At 35.7% G+C, this 27464-nt stretch overlaps 1 protein-coding gene across 43 annotated transcripts in view; it reads left to right on the top strand.

Annotated features, from left to right (window-relative positions):
- Positions 1-27464, top strand: part of CLASP2 (cytoplasmic linker associated protein 2) — a 175042-nt gene that overhangs the window by 27812 nt on the left and 119766 nt on the right. For 36 of the 43 annotated variants that reach the window (XM_026496670.4, XM_044383243.3, XM_057315836.1 and 33 more), the window contains exons 7-8: positions 3641-3711; positions 24848-24994. In XM_026496670.4, the coding sequence (XP_026352455.1) occupies positions 3641-3711; positions 24848-24994 (218 nt within the window). Of the gene's footprint in view, positions 1-3640; positions 3712-8851; positions 9032-24847; positions 24995-27464 lie in introns of those variants that run through there. The other 7 variants (XM_057315844.1, XM_057315846.1, XM_057315843.1 and 4 more) reach the window with 2 other exon arrangements.

The raw sequence follows: 27464 nt of genomic DNA, 5'->3' as shown, positions 1-27464 counted from the left end.
TGACCTGAGCTGAAACCAAGAGATGGTTGCTCAACCAACTGAGCCACCCAGGTGCCCGTTGTTGTTGTTGTTGTTTTAATTCATTTGGGTTGTTGGATCTGGCTACACTTGGTTCATTTTCATTGCCATTTACTTTTCTCTTTTATGAAGAAGTCCTACTTTATGAATCCATACTAATGATGGACTTATGAGCTGTTTTCAGTTTGTAGCTTTTTTGAATAATGCTATTAAATGTACATTCTTGTGCATGTCTTTTGGTGTACTTATGTATTCGTCTCTTAGAGTATATCTAAGAGTGCTGGGCTGTTGGATATGTTCACCAATAATTGATAATGACAAACAGTTTTCCAGAGTGGTTGTACCCATTTATATTCTTGCTGGCACTGTTTACAAGTTCCTATCATTCTACATTTTCATTGATATTTAGCATTATTAGACTTAATCGTACTAATTTTAGGTTTCTGGTGTATGCGTTGTCATTATAGTGGTAATCTGCATTTTTCTGATTACTAATAAGAGAACTGTTTCATGTATTAGCCATTTGGATATGTTCTTTTAAAGTGTCTTTTCAGGTCTCTTGCCTATTTTAAAAAATTGGGTGGTCTGTCATTTTTAAAAAATTGATTAGTAGGAAAATGCAAGCCCATTGTCAGCTATGTATATGTTTCCGATATCTTCTCCCACCTTGTGACTTGCCTTTTTACTTTCTTGATGATGTCTTTTAATGTGCGTAAGTTTTTAATTTTGATGTAGTTTTTGGTCATTTCCTTTATGATTAGACATTTCTGTGCCCAGTTTAAGAAATCTTTGCTTATCCTAGTGTCTTAAAGACATTCTCTAGATGATTGTCTTGAAGTTTTATTCACATTTAGATTTAAAGTCTGTGTGGTATTTTCTTTGAAAATGGTGTGAAATGGGGGTTCAGACACATTTTTTTTCCTTGTGGATATCCACTTGACCAACACCACTTACTGAAAACGACTTTCTTCAGTGTTCCTTTTGTTGTAAATTAATTGTCCATACGTATGTTTAAGATTTTTGCATTTATGCTCAAAGTAAGATTAGCCTATAATTTTCCTTTCTTCTTATGTTTTTTTTATAAGTAATTTTAGTTGTTAGGAGAAACTCCTTATTTAATTTTTCTCCCCATCAGAATCTATCTCATAGGAGTTTTATCATATGTGGATAGCCTACACTTTAATGTTCTTATTGAAATAAGCCAATGACCTGTTAACCCTGTCCATTCTGTCTTACGGTTTCTCCAACAACTAAATGGTGAGTCACTTGCCAGATAAAGGAGTCTGAGACCAGAGCAGTGACAGGTAGTTGGTGAGAAGCTGAGGCTTTCTGACTCCCAGTCTGCAGTTCTTTCCTCCTTGCTATGTTTGTGGTGTTCTTCTCCATGAGGCTTCTCTACCAGGTAGTAGGCAATGGGAGGGTATAAGGTATGATGAGCTTTGCTTTGTCAAGCATGCCAGAATGTTTTCTGTCCTTAGTGTATGACCTCATTATTTTGTAGGTAGTATTTTGAATCTTCAGTTGACCCATTTATATCAAAAAGTCTAAAACTTTAATAAGGTAAAATCTGAATGAATTTTAGTTTATCCATTTCTTCAGAGGATTGTTCCACTGTTTCCCTCTTTTCACTAACATTTATTCTCAAGAGTTAACTTTATACTGAATATTGCATTTATTTGAAAACTATATTCTTTTATCATATAGTGGTCATTTTCTAACTTTATTTTTCAGAAGGGTATTTTTCTGCCTCTCAAATGATATTCCCTTAGTGATTTTGAAATTTTCTGTTGGATATAGCCCTTTAGGGTAAAATTTCTGGTTTTGTCTACTCTTACTTATTTATATCAAGAACATTCTTCTTTATTAAAATAACTAAACTTAAGTATTAGTTATAAAGCCACTGAATCAAATTGTTTTAAAATAAAAATTAAATTAAAATTTTTTTCTTCCTGAAGTGCCTGGCTATGTTTTATCTGCCCACCTCAATTCCTTATCAGTTCTCTTGTCTTACAGCTTTCTGTCCTCAGTGTCTTACTCCCGTTTTGCTACTCTGAGTGTTAGTTTCATGCTTTTTAACATCTTGTTCTGCCATTTTCCCTGAGGAGCTCTCATGGATCCTCTCCTTTCTGTACCTGGCCTGTGTGGTCTTCATTCTGAGGTGTCCCACCTTCCAATTCCAGTTTTCCCTCCCCCATTTCATCTTGTCCACATCTTGTCTCTGGGCAACTTGTCTGCTGCCTGCTCAAGTCTCTGGAAGATACTACCCTGTAGGATGAAGCAACCCATGTCTTCAAACTGAAGTGCTTGCTTTCAGATGTGTGAATGTTTTTATTTGTTGAATTCAGTGGGGGTAGGAGGTAAGGCTAAGGTTTAGAAATCACATTATGATGAATTCCTAGAAGGTTTTCAACTTTTAAAAAATATATTTTTAAGATAGAAAGTGTCTGTATCCTCAGTTTACAAGTAAAAAATGACAGAATGTGGACCACGGCTTAACTAAGGTTGTAGAAATGACACTGTGACAGAAACATAAGGGTAAGTCAGAGAACATCTGGCAATTAAAAACAAAATGACAATGGCCCCCCTCCCTTCCCCAAATCTCTAAGTCATAACTTTAAGAATAAATCATAGCATAGGGGCGTCTGGGTGGCTCGGTCAGTTAAGTGTCTGACTCTTGATTTCGGCTCAGATCATGATCTCAGGGTCCTGAGATCGAGCACCACGTCAGGTTTTGCACTGAGCATGGAACCTGCTTGAGATTCTTTCTCTCCCTCTCTCTCTGCCCCTCCTTCCCCTCCCGTGCTTACACCCTCACTCGCTCTCAAAAAAAAAAAAAAAAAAAAGGAATGAATCATAGCATGATATATTGGAAAGTAAAGGCAAAGCAAATTAGAAAAAATACTGCTGTCAGCGTGATCCCATTTTGATCTGAAGAAAAATTACATATAAATACAAACCATAAGAAAGCATACAATTAAAAAAAATTGGATGGTGGGATTGTGTTTTGGGTTTTTTCTTTGTTCCTAATTATATTTCCTAGTTGTTTTTTTGTTTTGTTTTGTTTTGGTAAATAATGAGTCTATATTGCTTTTGTAATAAGAAACACATTTTTAACTAAAAAAAAAGTGATAGCAGAAGTGTAGAAAGTAATTCTGAAAATAATCAGAAGCAATAATGGAATTGGTGTTGAAAGAAAGTAGGTTAATAAAAATGTCAGATTATCAGTCATATCCGTATCCCTTTAGTTTATAGCATTTTGTATTTCCTTGTTTTTATATTTGCCTTATATTTCCTTTGCATGATTTTATGTACTTTTTAAAGAGGTCTTGGTGGCTGAATGCATTTATTATAAGGTTGTAACTAAAGTATTTTTGATGGGTTTGGAGAAATAATTTTATGAGGAAACATGAAACTGTGCATGTAGATGCTGCCTGTGTTTGGCTGCTTCTCTACTCAGGAGGGATGGGCTTGGTGTTTTCTCTCAGTAAGTGAGGTGATTATAAAAAAGAGTTGTTTGAAACTAACTGAATCTCTGAACTTATTTTTCTCAGGGAGGTGGTTAAGGAAATTGTTTCTATTTAAACTGTATATAAAACAAACAAAATGTGTTCTTTATTCCCAGATTAGAGATGATCTTTGCCAAATTTGATGAAGTGCAAAATTCAGGCGGTATGATTTTGAGTGTCTGCAAAGGTAAGAGTAATTAAGTTATTCCAATTCTCAAACATTTCTAAGATTACTTAGCAAAGTTTTAGATACTAAAACATGTTTTCAGGTCAACTATTATATTACTGATTCAGCAGATTTGATTCTGTGGCTTGAAGCTTAGTTAGGGTATAATAACAGTCTTTACCTACTGCTAATTATTACCTATTCTCTGACTCTTTTAGAGTAATTGAAAATTGTATTTTGGGTCGGTTGTGTAAAATGATACTGTTCTTTTGCCTTATTTTTTGTATTTTCGGGGTTGAAGATAGGTTGACCCTCTTGCCTTGCATGTTCCATGCATAAAATGTGTTTTTTTTTCCTGAAAGTAATTGTTTCACTTAGTTGTTTTTAGTAAAAGTTTTCGGGTTGATGGGCTTTATTACACCTATGTGTAGACTCTCAGTGATGGTACTGGTAAAGAGACATAGATGTAGAAACTTCACCAGCGTGATCATCTTTGCCTTCTCAGTTGGAATTCAAGGACGTTTCGGGTTAATATGTAGCAGTTACTCAGTTTTGTGGTTGTTCTTCTTTTTGTAAGTTTGCTAGACTGTGTTTGGTTTTAGTGGGTGGCATTTACCTAGACTTTAATTTTTAGCCATGTCTGTGAAGAATATATTCTATTTCCAAAGGTAATATAGGTGGTTTTTCCACCTAGGAAAGTAGGTTCCTATTAAAGAGATCGGGGTGGGAAGGCGCCTGGGTGGTTCAGTCTGTTAAGCGTCAGCCTCTTGGTTTTGGTTCAGGTCATGATCTCAGGGTCCTAAACTCAACTGAGAATCTGCTTCCCTTCTCCTTTCCCTCTGCTCCTCCCCGGGCGCTCAGGCCCGCGCTTGTGCTCTCTCTCTCTCTCTCTTTCTCTAAAATAAATAAATCTTTAAAAATAATTAAAGAGGGGCACCTGGGTGGCGCAGTCATTGAGCGTCTGCCTTCGGCTCAGGGGGTGATCCCGGTGTTCCGGGATCGAGCCCCACATCAGGCTCCTCCGCTATGAGCCTGCTTCTTCCTCTCCCACTCCCCCTGCTTGTGTTCTCTCTCGCTGGCTGTCTGTCTCTGTCAAATAAATAAAAAAAAATAAAATAAAATCTTTAAAAAAAAAATTAAAGAGAGTGTGATTAACTTAGTAATGTAATTGATCTTGGGGGAAAAATTGGTGTGTGAGTTGTATAGTCAAATAATGGAAAAACTAGTTACTAATATAATTTAATTCTTTTTCTCTGGCTTAAACCAAGACTGAGCCTTGTTGTGTTGCAGGAAGGCAGATGGAGTGAGAGTTTAGTGTTAAAAAGATTGTGTCTACCCTAATCTAAACTTAGTTCCAGAAGCATAAATTGACTTCAGCGCTACCAGTCCTCACCCAGACTGCCAGCTTTTCTCACTCTTCTCTGAATAGAAGGTGTTTTAAGTACCTTATCCTTATTTTTTCAGCAGTTACCTCTATTTCCATAGAAACCAAAAACAGCAGGAAGACGGATAGTTGTTAAAATTCCTTGGATTGAGACTGCTATGTTTTCATACCATTTGTAGTGCATTCTCATTTGTGTATTCTAGACTATGTAGTTACAAGTCTAAGAGAAAAATATAATGCATACTACAAATTTAAGATATTGATTATTTGGTTATAGTTTATTTAGGAAGTACGGTCTTTCTTGTATTTTGTGAGGTTATTTCTGTTACCTTCAAAATGGAAGATTTTATATTCCCTATTCTCTTAGCTCCCATTTCTTTTTGTCTTGCTTCTCTCTCCATAACAGGAGGTTTGGGGTCAGTATCTGGCATTTATTTCTCTTGGAGTCTTCAGAGATTTTTTTGTGTTGGAGATTATGATCTGAGTATTGCATGTGTGGTCACATGTGAGTGTTAAAGTCTAATAGGTATACAGTGGGGTGTAGAAGAAGTAAGTAGGGCAGGATGTTTTTGATGACAGTATTATGCTGTCAGTGAAAAATACTTTAATGGATTCGTTAATAAGGTAAGAGGCTATAAGAGGGAAGCCGTTTATCATGTTAGCAGTCCCAGGGCCCAGGTCTCTCCTCTTGCTTGTTTGTATTCTCTCTCTGTAATGTAATCCAGCCCAAAGGCTTTAAATGATAACTATTTGCTGTTGACTCCTAAATGTGTGGTTCTGGCCCTCATTCATCTCTCTTATGTTCTAGATTTAGTAGCCTGTGGCCTTGATGACATTTCCATTGGAGTGCCTAAAGGATCTCAGGCTTAACATGTCCAAAAGTGGAAAGCCTATTGTCTCTTCCTTCCCCTCAAATCTGTTGTTCCCCCATTTTACCCATTTCAGTCAGTGCCACCACCATCAGCTCAGGCTAGAAACCTGAATTGATCCCCCAGTCTGTCTACCTTTGAAATCCTAATATATCTAAAATTCTTTATTTCCCCCCTATCTCCACTGCTAAAACCCCACTCTAAGTCTTCAGCTTTTACCTGGATTATTGCAATAGATTTCCTTTTTTATATAATAATTTTTTGTTATATTATGTTAGTCCCCATACAGTACATCCCTAAATTTTGATGTAAAGTTCCAATGATTCATTACTTGCGTATAACACCCAGTGTACCATGCAATACGTGCCCTCCTTACTACCCATTACCCGCCTATCCCATTCCCCCACCCCCCTCCCCTCTGAAGCCCTCAGTTTGTTTCCCAGAGTCCATAGTCTCTCATGGTTCATTCCCCCTTCTGTTTATTATTGCAATAGATTTCTGTTCCATGTTTGCCCTCTAGAATCTGTTTTCTACCCGGAAGTGTGAATGATCTTAAAATGTAAATTAGATCATGTCACAACAGTGAAGAAGACAAAGTTTCTGCCTCAGGGAGCCTACATTCTAGTGAGGGAGATAGATCGTAAACAAGTAAGCAAATAAGGGAATGAATGCCCAGAGTGATTACAGTCGGTATTAGAAGAAATACAACTACCCTTTGTTTAATGAATCTAATGAAATTAATTTAACTTATTCCTAAAATCCTTGCAGTTAAGTGAAAACCATTAAATGAAAAAATTATTTCCACTAACATTATGGTATGTGTCATCCCAACCCAGCACAATGAATAATTTTTTAATAATTTTTTATAGGTAGAGAAATCTATTAATTGAACATTGAAAACGAATTTTTGTAAGTAATAATTTGAAGGCAAAAAGTTTGTACCCACTCTTTTTTTAATTGCTGCATGATTTTTCTCTACAAAATTTTGAGCCCTTATTGGTTTATTGTAATTGTGTACTCAACCTAAAACTTTAAAGTTATAGAACCAAAAACATTTTAGGGCAAAATAAAGGTTCAAGACGAAAACTTGTGGAAATAGTTCATGCACATAACAGACTGAGAGCCACTGAAGATACCATCTATTCTCTCTCTCACTTGGTGTACATGTGCAAAGCAAGTTGTTATGAATTCACCCAAATACGGCATTCAGTTCAGATTTGTTCCATATGATATTCTAGAAACTGTTATGGTAAATAAAATTGTTTAGTGTGTCTGTGCCTGAAGCCATAATAATGAAATATCAAACTTCTTATAATATATTGATTTAGAGTGCTTTGGGATGAAAAGAGTCATTTTAGTAAACACAGACAAAAACAACAAAACCCAGGTTATAAAGGTGGTATAACTTGACCATAAGAGTTCTTTTTTTCTCTTTAGTCTTCTCCTTCTCCCCTTATGCATGTCTCAGTGCACAGTCTTATATCTCATGCTTTTGTCTCTTATTTCTTTCATATAACTGCCATATCTATACTATTGATTTAAGTTTTGGTTGAATTCTTTGACTTGATTTTCTAGGTAATTAGTTCATCACACTCAAGACACAAAGTAAATTACATCATCAGAGATTTGAGCATATCATTTAGTTTAGGAAAGGGAGAAATGCACATTTTTTGTCTTGAGGGTTTTTTAAGCCTGACTTTAATTCTGTTACAAAATAAGTTAGGCAGAATGCCTAAGTACAGTGGAATTAATGTTAATCAGATCCAAGGCTGAAGGAGGCAATACCAGCCCTGGAGGAAGGAAAAGACGGAGAGTTGCAGGCCCCCTGTGATTATGGCTGGGCCTGTTGTTGTCATGGAGCTTTCTAGACCATCTCCTACGCTAACTGAGATGTAAACACCAACAGTGTTGGTGGCTGTGACTGCAAGTCTTTTTCTCTTTGACTGTGAAAAAGCTATGCATAGTTCTGATTTGTCTCATGTGCGTAGGACCTAATGAAGTCTTGGGGTGAAATCATTGTAAAATGTTTCCCCACTTCTCTATTTGAAACAGTTGCTAGGAAAAGAATTGCTCTAGGAGGCTGACAGTAAAACGAAGCATAGGAGTTAGGCTTTGAAATTACCTTGAAACTTGGCTTATAAGAGGCAATAAGGTAACTTGCAGTCTAGTTTTTTATATGCTTGTAACATACACTTTAGTGAAAAGCAGAGCTGCCCTTTTCTTAGATTGATTTTTTAAAACGTGGCTGTTTGTGACCATGAGCCCCAGGGCCTTCCCGGAGCTTGACAATGTGCTGATGGTTGTGCAGCGTGGATGGAGGGTGCTCCGTGTCCTGCAGCTGCGCACTGGCTAGGTTCTGTCTCCACCAGAAGCAAGCTTTGTTCCGTGTGGCTCTGCTGTCCGCACACAGAGCAGCCTTTGATGGGCTGCCTTTGACGTGATTTGTTTACGGCAGCCAGAAATGCTTCCTGCATAATGAGAGCAGTTAATCATGGAAACTGGGCTATTCCTGTTTGTGCACTTCTAGCAATCTTCTGTTGTAAATATTAAAAGATAATGACAAAAGGATGAAAACCTTTTTAAAAAGGCACAAAATCAGTTAATCCATCAGATCATGTGATTGCTACTGATTACATGGATATCTTTAGGGAAGCAGAAAATGATTGCTGAACACATGCCTTGTGTTTTGATGATTGCATTAAAAGTCCCCCAGTGGGATGGCATTTATTGGCTCCCGGAGCTTTTCTTACATTAAATTTCGGGCAGCCAGTACAAGGAGAAGCATCATAACCTGTGTATAACCACATATGTGCAGTTAAAGAATAATCTTGATCAAGCTCTGCTAGGTTCTGCTAAATAGACGAGGATTTTCAGCAAGACCCCAGACTTTTATTTTGAAGTGGAGTAGCAGCTGTTGGCTATTGCGGTGCAGAGCTGCAGCGCGGCCTGGGTCACACAGTGCTCCGGGTGTCTGCAAGCTGCAGGCCGAGCCCAGTGGCGCAGGCACCGAGCTGCATTTATTTGCTGTGCTGTTTGACCTCTTGGTTTGAGAAAGCTCCCTGGACCATCTGAATGGCTATGGGAGATGGTGAGTAAGATATATTTTTCTTCTTATGCTTGTGTTATACACTTCCTTTTAAAGTGACGATCATCTGCCGTGTAAGAAATAGATTTCTCCCTAAAGAACGAAGGACACTTGTGTGTGTGTGTGTGTGTGTGTGTGTGTGTGTGTGTGTACAGTCGTGTGTGCATCTATGCACATGTGTCCTTACTTGCCATTTAGTATTCTTTTCTACTTGATACGTCTGTATAGGATCTGGCAAATCTGACAATATACCTTGCAACCCAAGCAAGCCCTCAGTCTTTGGTAGTGGGTATGAAGGACTATTGGAAGAAACATAGAATATATGCAAAAGCTTTGAAGAGAGAATATGGAATATGGCCCGTAGAAGAATGACAGATTTTGGCATGAAGGTTTGGTTAGCTAGCTTGTCATCTTTCCTGTCGTATATGACAACAAGTAGAATTTTATGGAAATAAAGTATTTAAAGAAGCAAAATGGCTTGCCATAGATACTATTTTAATTAATATGCTTGTGATTTGTCAGTGTCCCTAGTAAATTGTTCTCTAGAAGATATTGTCTTTTACAAGTCCTGTATACGTTATAATTTTATTAAAAATTGATTTTGCTAGTGTTTTATTATAATAATAATTTAAAAAATATTTCTGTAGTGCTTTGTAGTGTTCCAAAGCACTTTAGTATACTTAGTATACATTAACTCCTCAGGTACAAATAACTATATGAAGTGTACGGAGTATTTTGGTGTTTCCATTGCACAGATTGGGAAACTGAGGCTTGCTGATATGTTAAGTCCTAGATCTAGGCACAGAGAGCAAACCAGAACCAAATCTAGAACCTCAAGTTGCATTTGGAATTGTCCTTCCTAACACTTAACTACCTGAGCGTGGTTTTTTTCATTGTTAAAGCTTTTGTTAATATGCTTAGAGGCATGTTTTATAATATCATCAATGCCAGAGATGTGTATGAAAGGGAACTTAAAGTTCCTGAAAAATATTCTGTGTATTTTTCACTAGGTTCTTAAGGAAGACTGGTCTGTATTTGGAAGTTTTAAGTCTAAGAGTTTTATCCTTCTTATGACAAGATAATGACTTCTCTCTCAGGAGTTTGTCCCCTTGGGACTATGAGGAATGGGATGCAAATGTACCAAAATGATGATGTTGGTAAATAGTCATTTAAAGTGTTATATACATGCTAATAGATATATGATAGTATATTTTGTTTTGGTATTGTAATGGTTTATTCCAGGAATTTACGTACTTGTTTTATATGTCCTTTTGGAAATAATTTTAACTAATTTTTTAAGGCAAAATCCATCAAACTTAGCAAGTTAAGTTCTCACATACTTTAGGGCATTGCCAAATTTATATATTTATGTTTTAAACCTTAATTTACAGGTGACTCTAAATGTTGCATTTGATTGGGGCCATATCCAGATTTTATTTCTTTCTTAAACATGGGTTTGATGGCTATTAGTGTATATTTACTTTTCTTTTTTCAAGCAATACATAAATACATTCAGACTATTTAGGAATGTACTAATTTTAAAAAATCAAAATAACAGCCTTTTATGAAGTTCAGAGGGTAACCTTCCTGCTCATTCTGTTCTTCAAAATGGAAATACTTTTACTGTATTTTATTGGTGATTATAGTAATACACCTTTATTTAAAAATCGGAAATCTAGGGGGGCACCTGGTTGGCTCAGTCGGTAAAGCATGAGACTCTTGATCTTGAGGTCGTGAATTCGAGCCCCATGTTGGGCATAGAGTTTACTTTTAAAAAATTAATTTAAAAAATAGAAATAGGACGTCTAAACAGAAAAGATACATGGTAACAGGTCATCTTGCGATTTGTAGTTTTAAACAGTGTCATATATACTCCTCTATATATTAGTCTTTCTGGCATATAGTACACATATACTAGTGTCATGTGAACATGTATAACAAATGGATTATAAAACAAAACAAAACAAATGGATTATGTTATTCTTAACCTGCGTTGTTTCTTATTCTTTCATTTTTTTTTTAAGACTTTATTTATTTGACAGAGAGAAACAGCGAGAGAGGGAACACAAGCAAGGGGAGTGGGAGAGGGAGAAGCAGGCTTCCCGCCGAGCAGGGAGCCCCATGCAGGGCTCAATCCCAGGACCCTGGGATCATGACCTGAGCCAAAGGCAGACGCTTAACGGCTGAGCCACCCAGGTGCCCCGTTATTCTTTCATTTTAATTAATGAAAATATCTTCTTTTCAAAATTCAAGCAATGCAGATAAAGTAAAATTCCCCTCTGAACCTCATTTAAGCCCAGATATAAACAGAGGTGAACACTTTTATTAGTGTCTGTCTTTGCATACCTTTTACTGTCCCTTACATGTGTATTAAGTATCAAAATAAATGGTTTTGTTTTTACTGTGTTTACATAAATGATATTGTTCTGAAAGTATTTTTGCCATTTGCTACATCTCCTTGGTATGGCATAGAGTTTTTCTTTTCTTTTTTTTAATGTCCTCATATGTAACTGTCTTGTTTGAACTGTTACATAATATGCTATAGTATGAATGTATCATAACCATTTCTTTTATAGAATTTTAGGTTGTTTAATCACATACAATTTTCTAAATGATTCTGAAACACCTTTCTACAAATAGTATGTGTGTATACACACACGTGTATATGTTTCTTAAAATACTCTAGAAATAGAATTTCTGTATCTAAATCTTTATTCATTTCAAATTGTGGTAGTTGTAGCTAATTTCCTCCAAAAGAGGCTTTACCACTTACGTTCCCACCATCAATGCCTGCTATCCTGCATTCTTTTCAGTTCTCACTATTATTATTTTTAAAATTTGCCTGTCAAATGGGTGAAAAATATCTCCCCCTTTTAAAAACATTCTGCTGTCTGATAAGGTTGATCATCTTTAGATGTTTGGTTATTTGTATTTCCTTTTCTATGGATTATGTTCTGGCATCCTTAGCCAACTTTTTTTTTTTCTTATTTGACTTTGATAGTTGCTCTTTATGTATTCCGGTTATCAATCGGTTATCTATTAAATATATGTTACATAAGCTTAACTTCAAGACCATTTGAAAGATTTTATTAGCAGTTTTATTTCTAGGCAAACTCAGGTTTTTGAAACATTATAATGACTATGAAGTAAAGAGTTGTTGAGGGTGGCTCTGACGTGCCTTTCTGTTTAGTTTTCTTTATCCCTACCCAAGAGTTTAAAACCAAGTAATCAGATGATTGTGAAGTAGCTCTGGGCAGTCAAATCAGATAGAGTTAAAAACCTGTGGGATTATTATGTGGCACTGAGCCCTGCAGTCTGCCTCAGAAGCTCATGAGAGGAATTTGGCCTTTGTTGTTATGTTACAGAGTGGCTGGAAAGAAATAAGGTTTTGTTGCAAACAGATTATTTCTACACTTATAGCATGTCAACACAGTCTATTCTTCCAAACATGAATCTTTTAAAAAACATATACAAGTGACGATGTAACCTTGACTTTCCAAAGGGAAGCCTTCAAGACCACCCCAAACTGACATATCACTACTGATTTGGTAGAAAGGGAACAATAGTAAGAAATTAGTGCTGAGTAGATCTCTCCTCTTCTATACCCTTGAATATTCTATGTGCTATGCTGGAATTGGGTTAACACAAATCACTGAAAGAAGGCAACCCTTTAACTTAGTGGCAAAAAGGCCAAACTTTTTTTTTCTAAGAGCAGTGATAATGGGGAAAACAGGGGTTGGGTGCCTGGGTGGCTCAGTTGTTAAGCGTCTGCCTTCGGCTCAGGGCCTGATGGGCTCGAGCCCCACATCGGGCTCCCTGCTCCGCTGGGAGCCTGCTTCTTCCTCTCCCACTCCCCTGCTTGTGTTCCCTCTCTCACTGGCTGTCTCTCTCTGTCAAATAAATAAATAAAATCTTTAAAAAAAAAATGGGGAAAACAGAGTCTGTAAGGAGAAAAAGTAAATTATAAGGGACAAAGGATTGGGCATTCAGCAATATAGGTGGTAGTAGTGGGCACTAAGATTGAAAATCTTAGCCTTTTTGAAACAGACTCTGTTTACCTATCTGGGTGCAAGGTCTTGGGGCACCAGTAGCAACATATCCTCCAACATAAAGTTGCTAATGAACCTTTTTTTTTTTACATCTTTTTTTTTTGTACATGTAGAATGTACAGTTGGTGTACTTTACAGCTATCATGACCAACTATATTTGTCATGAAATTTTACCCAAAATGACTAGTTTTTGTGAAGGTTCTAAATAAACCTTATTGGGGCTCCTGGGTAGCTCAGTCCATTAAGCGTCTGCCTTTGGCTCAGATCATGATCCCATGGTCCTGGGATTGAGCCCCACAGCAGATTCCATGCTCAGTGGGGAGTCTTCTCCCTCCCCCCTGCCCTTCCCTCCTGCTTGTGTTCTCACTTGCTCTGTCTCTCTCAAATGAATAAATAAAAAGTCTTTTAAAAAAAGTAATAAAATAAACCTTATTATGAGCATCATTTATTATTTACTTTGATATTATGGCTATTGAGAAATATGTTGTTTTAATTTTATTAATACCAAGTAACTGTTTAAATTGTGTCTGCCCCTTAACTTCATTGAACTATCAAAGATCTTAAATTTTTAATGGGCTACTTTAAAGAAAAGGACAAAAGTCTTTAAGAAGGTTTTTAACTAGTCAGTTAGTAACTACCTAGAAATTTTAAGAGACTTTATGGAATTTCTTGGTCTCTTTTAAACTTTATATGAGATGGACTTAATTTTTAAAAAAATAAAATTGTTAACAATTTAAGATTAACTATGCTGCTGAAAACATAGTATCTTTATGTGAATATTAAAATTTGGCCATTGTTTTATTTTGAAGCACTTGGATTTCTTATTTCTAGTCATTTTACTGAAATTTTTTTAGTTTAAATTGAATACATTTTAAATGTTTACTGTTTGATTATTTTACCTCTGAAGGCTTTTGATTTTCTTTAGCTCGAAGAAATCTTTTATTTTTTTGATAAGTTTCTCCCCTTCATTAGCTTTAGTCTCTCCTTACGGAATTGTTACCAGTCAGATGTTGAACCTCCTATGTTGATTCACTGTCCATTATGTTTTGTCTCTTCTCCTAAGTTTTATGTCTTTCTCTTTTTCCTGGTATTCTAGGGGATCTCCTTGACTTTTTCAGCCAATCCTTCCATTAAATTTTAATTTTATTAAATAAAAGCTTATATGATTACAGGATTTTTTTTTTCCCTTTTCTGGTGGTTCCATTTTTACAGTTGTGTGTGTGTTTGTGTGTGCGCACATGTGCATTCACATGCATACTTATGTATAAAATACTGAGCTTTCTGAGTTGGGGGTGGGAAGAGCTTAATGATGAAATTGTTTCATAGGTTTTCAGTGATTCATTGCAAATCATTCCTGTACTTGCTGGCTTAGAGAGTGTTACTTGTCTGTCGTTCTACAAGGTAGATCAATCCTCACTGCTGTTTCAGTCTGCTTCTGAGAATTCTGAATTGCAGCTTTGCTGTGGTTTTATTCTTCAAAAGCTTTCCATTCTTTTAATTTGCATTTTATAAGAATTTGTTGCTATCTTTTGGATGCTGATTTCATATACTTTGCCCTGCCTCATTTTCTGTGGTCTTATGATGTTGCTTATAATTTTATTGGGGGTCCATTATAGGGTTTTAAGCAAGAGAGCAAAGTGATTCAAATTATCATAGTTCTTTTAAGGAAGAATTTCAAACATACCCAGAAATTAAGAGTATTGTGACAACCTCCATTACTACCTACTATCCAGCTTCAAGAAATTATCAATACATAGTCTTTATTTATCTGTATCCCTACCTGTCTTCCCCAACCCTACCTATCCTGCTGGACCGGGGTATGGGTGTATGGACACACATGCACATGCACTCACACACGTAAAGTAAAACGTCTTTTTAGTGGGGCGCCTGGGTGGCACAGCGGTTGGGCGTCTGCCTTCGGCTCAGGGCGTGATCCCGGCGTTATGGGATCGAGCCCCACATCAGGCTCCTCCGCTATGAGCCTGCTTCTTCCTCTCCCACTCCCCCTGCTTGTGTTCCCTCTCTCGCTGGCTGTCTCTATCTCTGTCGAATAAATAAATAAAATCTTTAAAAAAAAAAAAAAGTCTTTTTAGAGAACTTTTAAAAGACGATTAGAGGTTTGTTTGTTACCAGGAAATATTTTATTGACAACCAGTTTTCACATCTAAAAAATTAATCCTTAGTATTAAATATTCAGTGTTCAGATTTACTCAGTTGTTTCCTAAATATCTTTTTACAGTTTGAATTTTAATTCAAACAAGGTTCACCATTGTAATTGGTTGATGTATTGCTTAACACTCTGTTCATCTGTAGCAGTTCTCTCTCTTTTTCTCCTCTTGCCACTTATTTGTCGAAGAAAAAAAAACCACACACTAGATTTTGATGATTACATTGCCATGGTGGTTTTATGTTTTTGTTTTTTAAGGTTTTTATATCCCTTTTATTTCCTGAAAATTAAAAATTCTGCTAATGGCTTGATCAGAATCAGGTCTTATTTTTGTTTATGTTTCCTGGGCGGTTTTATGGCACACGCTTTTATAGGTGGTATTGTGCATTTTTATCAGAAGCCTGATTGTCTTTTTTTTTTTTTATATTAATATTGAACAGTGGGTTCAGGTGTTGTCAGCCTTCTTTATAAAGTTCCCCATCAGCCTTTCACTTAACAGTTTCAGCAGTCACTGGTCCAAATTACATTTCTAGATGATCTCATTGTCTGCTTTGGGTTTTGGAAGGTTGAGAATGGAAGCCGGGAGACCAGTTAAGAAGTTGTAGCAATACAGGCAGAGAAGATACTGGTCTGGTCTTAGATGAGGAATGGCACCTGAAGTAAAGAGAAATTATATGGATTTGAGATATAACTTGGAGTTATATACAAGAAGAATTATTAATAGATGATCCATGTGGGGCAGAGAACTTGGAATGGGGTTCCTACATTGTGAGCTTGAGTAGCTGAATAGATGGTGATGTCATTTACTGGGATAGAGGTAGACTTAGAACAGAGAACAGGTTTGGAGATGGTATTGGTGTTAGGTAACATATGTCAGATTAGAGATGCCTTCGAGATATCCATGGGGGAGATGTTTAGTAGGGCAGTTGAATATTTAGGTCTGGAATTCAGAGATGATATAGGCTAGAGACAAACATTTGAGAGTTGTCAGTATATAGATGTTTTAGACTATTGAGAATGGATGAAGACATTTAGAAAATGTGTAGTCTGGAGAGAAGGAAGATATTCAACATTTAGTGATTGGATAAGGGAGGAAGAGACTGAGCTAGAGGGACCTGTGAGATCAGAGGAAAGCCAAGGAGAGTATTCTATTGTAAAAGCAGAATGGGGAGTGCCGACAATTAAAACTTGAGTTTTCTGAGACACCTGTGGCACCATAGCTTATAGTGATTATTGTTTCCTAATCTCAGTTACTAATTTATCTGTTACATAGGACCATGGTCATTGTTAGATATGTAGGAGGTTAAAACCATTCAGGAATCCAGAGTCCTCTTACTCATTGTTTTAATTAGAATAAGGAAGGATATAGCTTCAAGAGGAAAGAGGAACTTTGGTATATGAAACAGTATATTTGTGCATGAAAATCTATGGTGTTGTGGGTTCTTCTTTCTGAACTAGTTGGTTTACTGAAGAAAACCACACAAAATGAATTTTTTAAATGAGATATGGTATAAAGTTTTGGCTCTATCTTTTGTTTGGCATGTAAGAATGGAGGAGTTTTTCATCCTTTATGTGAATTCAGAAGCAGAAATTTCAGGTTTTGGAATACATGTACCCATAAAAATGAAGTGAAAAGTTTGAATAGCCATTTGAATATATATGGCTTTCCTTTGAAGGGAAAAAAGAAAAAAGGGAAGGGATTTGATTATGGTAATATAAATTTACAGTTCATATCTGAAACCTTGGGGACCAGCTATGTTTTAGAATTCTGAATAGGTCAGATTTTAGAAAAATAATGGTCATAAACCGTATATGGTACAACAACTCCAGCTGGGTCTGCGTTAATCAAGCACATTAGTATTTTTGCAGTTAAATATATGCAAATTCATAATGAGTGAAATAAATACAATAAAATAGCCTCATGTCAGTTCACCTGTTTGCCATAAACTAAGTTCAGATCAGTTTAGATTTTGCTACCAAATGAATTTAAAAAGATAAAACAATTTAAAGAAAAGTTAACACCTGTTCTTCTCAAATTATTCCAAAAAAAAATAGAAGAGGAAGGAAGCTTCCAGATCTATTCTGTGAAGCCAGCATTACTCTGATACCAAAACCAGATAAAGACACTACAAAAAAAAGAGAACTACAGGCCAGTATCTCTGATGAACATAGATGTAAAAATCCTCAACAAAATTTTAGCAAATCGAATCCAACAATAAATTAAAAATCATTCACCATGATCAAATGAGATTTATTCCTGAGATGTAAGGATGGTTCAGTATTCACAAGTTAGTCAACATGGTGCATCACATCAACAAGAGAGTTTAGAAACCATATGATCAGGGATGCCTGGTGGCTCAGTTGGTTAAGCATCTGCCTTCGGGTAAGATCATGATCTCAGGGTCCTGGGATCAAGCCCTACATCAGGCTTCCTGGGAGCCTGCTTCTCTTTCTCCCATTGCTGCTTCTGCTGCTTATGCTCTCACTCGCATGCTCTCTCAAATAAATAAATAAATAAATAAATAAATAAATAAATAAATAAATAAATAAATCCATATCATTTCAGTAGACAGAGAAAGAACATTTGACAAGATACAGCATCCATTTTTGATCAAAACTCTCAACAGAGTAGGTTTAGAGGGAACATACCTCAACATAATAAAAGCCATATATGAACAAACCACAGCTAACATCGTACTCAGTGAAAAACTGAGAGCTTTTCCCCTAAAATCTGGAATAAGAAAAGTTGTCCACTCTCACCACTTTTATTCCACATAGTGCTGGAAGTCCAAGAAAAAGAAAAAAAGGTGTCTAGACTGGTAAGAGAAAAATAAAACTTTCACTATTTGCAGGTGACATGATACTGTATATAGAAAACCTGAAAGATTCTATCATAGCACTACTTAAACTGATAAACGAATTCAGTAAGGTCACAGGATACAAAATCAATGTACAGAAGTCCATTGCATTTCTATACACTAATAATGAGGCAGCAGAAATAGAAATTAAAACAATCCCATGTATAGTTGTACCAAGAATAGTAAAATACCTAGTATTAAACTTAACCAAGGAGGTGAAAGACCTGTACCCTGAAAAACTATAAAACTTTAAAACATTGATGAAAGAAATTGAAGATCACACAAACAAAAGAAAAGATATTCTGTGCTCATGGATTGGAAGAACAAATATTATTAAATGTCTATACTATCCAAAGCAATCTACACATCTAATGCAATCCCTATCAAAATACCAATAGCATTTTTCACAGAACTAGAAAAACAATCCTAAAATTTGTATGGAACCACAAAAGACCCCAAAGAGCCAAGAGCAATCTTGAGAAAGAAGACCAAAAGTGGAGATATCACAGTCCCAGATTTCGAGAAACACTACAAGGATGTAGTAATCAAAACAGTATGGTACTTGCTCAAATAGACACATAGGTCAGTGGAACAGAATAGAGAGCCCAGAAATCCATGATTATAGTCAATTAATCCTTGACAAAGGAGGCAAGTATATGCAGTAGGAAAAAGACAAGTCTCTTCAACAAATGGTGCTGGGATATCTGGACAGCTACGAGCAAAAGAATGAAACTGGATCACTTTCTTACACCATACACAAAAATAAATTCAAACTGATGGTTACCAGAAGGGAGGTGAGTGGGGGAATGGGTGAAATAGGTGAAGGGGATTAAAAGTCCATGTATCATGTTGAGTACTGAGTAATGGATAGAACTATTGAATCACTATATTATACACCTGAAACTAATATAACACAGTATGTTAACTACACTGGAGTTAAAAAAAAAAGACAAATTATGCTGAAGCTAGACTCTTAAAATTTACTGACTTTCAGGCATTGCAGATAAGGAATAATGGGTCTGTCATCACAGTGCCCCATTATTATATGAAGGCAACAATAGGTAGAGCCTTTTTATACTTGGGCTTCTTTTTATTTCTTTCCATCTGTCCTCTCTCCCACCCTTATCGCCTTCTTCCCCGTCTCTTCTTCCCTCCTCCTCCATTTCCTCCTTTATTTCCATCTCTTCCTCCATTCTTACCATCTCTTCTTCCTCCCCATCTGTTACCTCCATCTTTTTCTCTTACTCTTGTCAGCTACTCTTTCTCTCTCCTTTTCCATTTCCTTCACACACATAACCACTGCAGCTTGCCACTTTACTAGTTTTTTTATCCTCTAGTACTTTTTAATAAGTTCATCTTGTTCATTTTCTGCACCAAACCATAATAATTTCTTTTTGAAACATTAGTGAGAACAAAGGTGTCAACATAATCATTTCTGTATTCAATGCCTTTTTATTCAGTAAATATTAAAGCACCTACTATAAGTATCCCAGGTGATTTTTTTCTGATTTATCTTCCAGTTCACTTGAGCTGTGTCTAATCTGTCATACCTGCCCATTGAATTTAAATTTCAGTGGATAGCTTAGTCCATTGAGTGACTCTTGATTTTGGCTTGGGTCATGATCTCAGGGTCCTGGGATTGAGCCCTATATTGGGCTCTGTGCTCAGCAGGGAGTCCACTTAGGGAGTCCGCTTAGGGAGTACGCTTGAGGATTCTCTCTCCCTCTCCCTTTGCCCCTCCCCCACTCACACGCACATGCTCTTGTGATATTTCTAATAAATAAATCTTTAAAAATCTGTCACTCTTTAAATTTTCTGATCCCTGAAATTATTTCCAAGCTTGTCTAGTAAAGCTTTTATAGTTTATGCTTGATAATTCTAAGATTTTTAGTGGATCTGTTCCTATTATCTATTTCTGTTCATTCTAACTCATAGAGTCTTGTTTTCTGTCATGCCAGGTGACCTTTTGAAAATTATTTGTGCAATAATATGAGGCCAGAGACTTTATTCCAGGAAAATTTTGCATTTGCCTTGGCTGTTGCATGGGAGTAAGAATACTACCAATGTGTGGGGCGCCTGGGTGGCTCAGTCGTTAAGTGTCTGCCTTCGGCTCGGGTCATGATCCCGGGGTTCTGGGATCAAGCCCTGCAATGGGCTCCCTGCTCAGTGGGAAGTCTGCAAGTCTGCTTCTCCCTTTCCCACTCCCCCTGCTTGTGTTCCCTCTCTTGCTGTGTCTCTCTGTCAAATAAGTAAAATCTTTAAAAAAAAAAAAAAAAAAAAAGAAAGAAAGAAAGAAAGAAAAAGGAATACTACCATTGTGAGCCTGCTAAGTTCCAAGGGCTTAAGTTTCTTCACTGTCCAAACAGTTGACCTTAATCAAATACTCCTTTTGATTTACTTCTCTCTTGCTTTCTTTTGAGAAAAATTGGAAAAGAATAAAAGGGCTATAAGAAGATAAGGGCTTACTTATGGTTCACTTTAACCTTGATAGTATAGTTGTTTGGTATACCAGCTTTCAGTGGGAAGAGTCTCCTATTAGACTCTGTATCTTTTTTATGTGAGTTTCAAATTCTGTTCCCTTTGCCTCACAAGGCCTTCAGAATAGAAATTCATATGTACTGATTCTGTCCCCTATTTCTTACTATTTTGTCAGGTACTTAATTGTTTTAAAGGAGATTTTTAAAAAATGTCTATTCAGTATTTATAGTTGTTTGCCTTTGGAGTTTTGTTTCAATAAAATATATAGATGGCAAGTGCCAAGGAGAGAAATGAAGCAGGGAGGTAGGGATAGATCAGTAGTGTCAGGATGTTGGAAAGTTTGTAATTTTAGTATCCAGAGAAGACTTCATTGAGAAAGTGATAGAAGAATAAAGATCTGAAATTGGTGAGTAAACAGGGCGGCTGTGGAGGGAAGAGCTTTCTAGGCAAAGGGAGCAAGTGCAGAGGCCCTCATAGGAGTCTCAGCAAGGAGACTGGTGGGGGCTGGATTGGAGCAAAAGATGGAGAGCAGCAAGTTGGATCACGTTGGAGAGAGAACTACATAGTATCTAAGATCTTGCAGATATTGAAGTACTGGTAGGCCTTTTTATGGAGTCATAAGAGGATTTTGAGCAATGGTGTTATGTGACTTCGTTCAACTCAGGACATTATGTTGAAAACAAGCTCAAAGAGGCAAAGGTGGGAAGTAGAAAAAAGGGTTAACTATGATACTTATCCTGGAATTTTTCTAGGTAATGGGGTTATAGGGTAAACAAGACAACGTTTCTTATCACTTTCAGTCCAACTTCTAGTTCACTCTTAAAAGTATTATTTCAGGAAGTGATAGATGCTAGGAAGATATATAATTGATTTGTTCTGAATATTTTATAGTTAAGAATATTTTTAAGCCTAGAATATTTATAATCTCTATAAATTATAAAGCATTTTTAATTTGGGGATTTGTGATGATGGATTCATTTTATGCATTCTTTTAGCTTATAGTCAAGAAAAAATATAACATTATTGGAAGTGGTAAAAACTTCTCCCCCTCTGTAGATGTGTCCTTTTTTGCTTTATGTTTTCAAAGCTGTATTACTGGGCACATAAAAATTTAGGGTTCTGATTTTTTTCCCTCGGATTGACCCCCTTTATCATTATTAAGAGTCTGTCTAGTAATGCTTCTTCAAACTGCTTTGTTTGAAATTAGAATAGCTACATCAACTTTCTGTTGATTGGTGTTTGCCATAGTCTATCATTTTACCTTTAACTTTTATGTGACTTCGTAAAGTATATCTCATTTAAGCAACCTATTTTTTAAAATTCAATATTGGTCTTTTACTTGGAATATTTAGTTCCTTTACTTTTAAGGTAGTTACTGATATATTTGCCTTCATTTTTGCCCCTTTGCCTTCTATTTCTATTTCATCCACTTGTTTCAGTCCTTTTTGTTCCCTTCCTGCTTCTTTTCAGTTAATTTAAATTTTTTCTTGTATTAGTTTATTTATGTATACAGTTACTCTTATTTTAGTGGTTACCCTACAGCAGGGATTGGCAGACTGTTGCTTGCAAGCTAAATCCAGTACCCTCCTGATGTACATAAAATGTTACTGAAACACAGCTACACCCATTTGTTGACGTACCATGTATCACTGCCTTGGCACTTGGCATAATTGAGTAGCTGCACAGAGACCACATGTATGATTTACAAAATCTAAAATATTTACTATATGGCCCTTTATAGAAAAAAATTTGCCAACTCCTGCCGTTGAGCAGTGGTTCTTACACTTGACCATGCATTGGAGTCACTGGGAGGGTTTGTTAATACACAGAATGCTGGGCCCCCATCTCTAGTTTCTGATAAATTAGATTCTGTTGGGGCCAGAGAATTTGCATTTTTAAGAAACTGGTGATGCTCAGCTGCTGGTCCGGTACCGCTGTCCTAGAGGTTACAATATGTATATTTGACTTACTCAATCAAAAATAATGTGTTTACTCCTTCCACAATAATGATTAAAAGTTTTAGAGCCCTTTACCTTTGTTTGCTTATCTCTTAGGAGCACTATTTTATAATAATTTCAAATTGGCAACAACTCAAAGGTCCATCGACAGAATGGATATTGCTAAATTGTGGTACACTAGATAACTATAAGCAATGAAAATGAATCTTCCAGACATATTGAGTGAAAAGAAGCTAGATACCAGAGTAGATATTGTATGATTCCTTTTATATAAGGTTCAAGAATGGGCAAAGCCAATTATGGAGTTAGAAGTCAAGACGAGTTATTTGGCTTTGATAGGAAATAATGATTTTGGGGAGGTCGATGACGGTGCGTATAGGATGCTGATAATTATCTCTTGGTCTGGAGACTGGTTGCACTGGCATGTTTGTTTTATGAAAATTCATGGAGCTGCATACTTATGATTTATATACTTTCATCTACCTTATTTTGATGAAAAGTTAAAATTTAATTTCCCAATAGTTTGAGAATGTTAAGAGTTAATTTTTTTTAAGTGGTAGAGACATTTACTCTTCATTTCTTGTGTGTGTAGGAACAGAACACTGTTTCCATGGGAACCTCTGACTACTCAGTGTTTCAGTACCTGTCTTTCAGTGGATTTGTGTGTCTACTCTCTCTCTTAGCTATATATTTTTTTACATGGTGGTGGCAGAAAAGTTTATTTGGGATCGTATTAGTGTTTTTAACAGAGGAGATCTAGATAGAGCATAGGTTTTAACTGATCCCATCTGGCTCCCTAATAGTATTAATGCTAAAAAAGAAAAAGAAAGAAAGAAAGAAAAAAAAAAGTCTTTTAACTTGAAGATAGTTTTTTCTTAGAAATTGCACTATTTAAGGAAAAAAAAAAACACTTGCCGAATTTGAGTGTGGCTTTATATTGGTGTGTCTATTTGGTTTTCCTTTTTCCAGATAAAAGTCTTACCACTTACTTGGTGTATTTTCTTTAAAATATTTTTAATAGTTGGACTTGAAGTATCCCTTTGTAGTAATAATTTCATTTTAGTTGATTTGGGTATTTGTATAGGTAAGGGGTAGCAGGTTGGAAGGAAAAGATTGATCTGAAGCCTGTGGTAAATCTGCTTCTCTGCCTCGCCCATCTTGTTTGTCGTGGTTGGTTTGTGCAGGGTCCTAGAGAAAACCATCTTCTCAGACGAGTAAATGCATACAGCTTGTGATTTTTTTTTTTGTGGGAGGTGGGGGTTCCCGTTTTATACAAGGACTGATACTAGTGTGGTCATTAATAAATATTCTAAAAGGAGCTTTGGGTAGAATATTTTAGAATCATTTATGAAAACAAATTGTTCGGTTTGGTTTCTGTGCCCTAAATAAACAGCAAATTGTAAGATTACAGAGTTAATTATGCACAGTAATGAGCACTGTGATATTCCATGTTTTACTGATGCAATAATAAGCACCACAGCAGAATGAATATGGCATAAAACCTTATTTTATATTTGTATTAATGTTCATGTGAATTAAATAGGAGAAAACAAATTTAGGTTTATAAACCTTTGTATCGAAAGCCTTTGAAATTTAGGTAAAAAATAAGGATTACAGCTGCATAGATAATTTTTTAAATACATGGAGAATTTTTACCTTTCATCTGGCAGTAGCTGCCATAAGATGATGTCACCTTGTAGCTGATTGGCTGTTACAGCACCTAGGGCAGGGAAGAGAAAGAAAAATGCCGGCACAAACCTCAGTGGTGGTTCTGTGGTTGTTTCTGTCTATTTTTGATAGAATCTTTGATTAGTACCGCATCTACTGTATTTGGCCATGTGAACCATTGGGAGCATCCTAGGGTGAGGGAAATTAAGAGCTTTCAGAGGAATGAGGCGACTGATTTGCAAACGGATCTGTGATTGTAAGTTGCAGGATCTGGGTGTAAGGAATAAGGCAGGGTGTGCTGTAGATATACTATGGGAGGAGCTGGCAGAAAATGCTTATATGAGTAGCAAAAAAAAATGAAAATGCTTTTTACTGTCCTTAGAGTTAATATATTTGGTTTTATGTTTTAACTTAATATGTAGGTAGGAAATAAGATAATATTGCAATCAAATTTTAAATTATACTGGGTTATTTTATATGGTGTTAGCCAATATATAAATGCTTATTCAAAGGAGCTTTATTTTGTATTGTATCTTACGACGTAATGATTTTATATATAGCTTTATTTGATTTTTGAGTCTTACAGAAAATGGAGCAAAGCTTAGTTCTCTTAATATATATTTTTCTAATGCTTTGTGCAGATAAAAGCTTTGATGATGAAGAATCAGTGGATGGAAATAGGCCATCATCAACTGCTTCAGCCTTCAAGGTTCCTGCACCTAAAACATCCGGAAATCCTGTCAACAGTGCAAGGAAGCCTGGTTCAGCAGGTGGCCCTAAGGTTGGAGGTAATGTAAATCCATTTCATATCTGATGTGCATGCCTCATGCCCTTGATATGGACACACATACTTAGAACTTGAGAGGAATATGTTTATTCATGACTGCAGCACGATTGCAGATCTGGAGAGTATACTGCAACACACAGAAGAATATGCTGCCTTTTCAAAAATTTTTTAAAAATACTGTGTATTGCTCTTTCCTGTGGATTAGTGTAGTCTTAAGAGTATTCATTTTTCAGATGTCATTTTCAAAGGGAGACATTTAAGGGAGTTTTGGAATTTGGGGTTTTATGTTTTCGTTTTTAAGGAGTGAGCAGGTTTTCCAGAATTTGACTCTTAATTTTCAGGTGCTATCGTTAAAGAAATACTGATTTATGTAACATTTCTATAAATTCATCTAGTAGTGAGTCTTGAATACTTCAGTGTTGAAAAAATGGTTGAAGATACTGGATATTGAATCATTTGTCACAATGGGAAATGGGTGGTGGTCAAGTAAAATTGCCTTAAAAATGGTTTCTGAATTAGATAATAATAAATAGGAAAAAACAGTTTTTATGAAGTTATACAATATAGAGTACATTCTTTGATCACATTAGAACTGCTTCTAGCATATTGTTTATCTTTTAAACATTTTTATGGGCTTTTTTCATATTCTAATAAGAAAGCCATGAGTACTTTTCAGGTGCTAGTTTCTGCCAGGTCTTTCTGGTAAAAAGAATCATATTAGAATAAGCAAATATTTAATGCTAAAAGGACCTCAGCTTCTTTCTCTTTTTCTTTCTCTCTTTCTCCCTTTCTTTCTCTCTTTTTCTTTCTCTGTCTTTCTTTCTTTTGTGTGTGTGTGTGTGTGTGTGTGTGTGTGTGTGTGTGTGTTGGGTGTGTTTTAGTTATAATTTAGGAAAACAGATTTTTTCCTTGTTTATGATAACTGACGGATAGGAAAATCATAGTCTTCAAAATTTTTGTTTTTCCTCTCCTTATCTATATCTTTTATTAAAAGCATAAAGGAAAGAAAAATAAGCTATATGTTTTGACCAGATCCTGTAAGTTGTGTTCTCTTAATCTTTCTATACAACTAAACATTAATTTCAAGTCATATCTATTCTAAATGCAGGAAAAACACCATAAATATTTCATTTTAACTACGTTTTGTGTGCCATATAACTCGCAAGAAAAATGGTATGATATATATACACTCACTTACATATCTATATATAAACATATACACATATTTACATATTCATATGCATACAAATAAATAGGTAAATATTGTGTAAATATGTGTCTTTCTGATTTATCAGGGTATTTTGAGTAATTTACATTTTAGTATTTTCTTTTTTTTTTGCAATTATAGGAATATATTCTTATTCAAATGTTGGTTATCATATCCTATTACACGATATTTTCTGCTATGCATTCTTATCTCTGGTAAAAAGCATGACATTCTGTGGTTTCTTTCTTTTGTAACAAATGGCTGGTTACCTTGAATTACTGCAAGGGGAATTTTTTTGTCTTGATTTTTAAATTATAGATGTCTGAAATATATATATTATAGTTATTTCATGAAGCATCTTATTTGACTTAAAATGAATTAATATTTGAAATACATGGTGATAATACATAATATTTTTGTGAATCTGAGCCATTGGTATATGTTTAGCTCTCTATTTCATGTTTTATTTTCTTTTCTTAGATGTAAATTGAGATTGTAGTTTATCTACCAAAGCTCACTTAATTTTGATGTTAATTGAATTGATAAAATCTGATATTCTTTTTAAAGAAACAGATTTTCTTTATGCCACCTCACCTTCTCTGGTTTGTAGTCCTAGCAGATATGAAAATGCTAGGTGGCTTCTGTGATCATAGGCATTAATCACTCATACAAATTATATCATTTATCTAAGCAGTGGCTCTTTTGATTAAAAAAAATAAGGGTGAGGCCTTCATTCCTTCTTCCTTCTCATCCCCTTCCTCATCCTTCTTTTGGTAATTGCAGATTCATTCTGCAGTTTTTTATTTGTTGCTTTTATTTGCCACAGCTCATTTAGGTTCACTGCCTATTTTTCTATCTAAGAAAAGAGCTACTAGCCAGAGGATATTGATATTGCTTCAGAAATTAATGCCCTTCTTGGCTGTCAGTCCTTTGAAAATTTAACTTTAGATTTTCTGTTCTTGGCACAGGCTTATTGATTTTTAAATTAGTTATAAAAAGTTTTCGTAAAGTTGTAGGATCTTGGAGTTAGAAGGGACGTTGGCATGTAGTTCAATTTACTATTCAAGTATCTTTTATAATCCTGATGGTTGACTATATTCAACATCTGATTAAAATAATGTGGGTGGAACAAAAACTATCTACAGTACCACTACATGTGGGTATAATCAATTGATGAATTATGATGTAATTCTAATTGCTTTCATAATTACTTTTCCAATAATTTTTATACATACACATTTTCTTAGGAGGAAGACAGAATTGG

The sequence above is a fragment of the Ursus arctos genome, unplaced genomic scaffold (assembly GCF_023065955.2).
Source record: "Ursus arctos isolate Adak ecotype North America unplaced genomic scaffold, UrsArc2.0 scaffold_20, whole genome shotgun sequence".
NCBI lineage: Eukaryota > Metazoa > Chordata > Mammalia > Carnivora > Ursidae > Ursus > Ursus arctos.
Note: the sequence above shows the minus strand (reverse complement) of the source record. Positions and strands in the feature narration are given on the sequence as shown.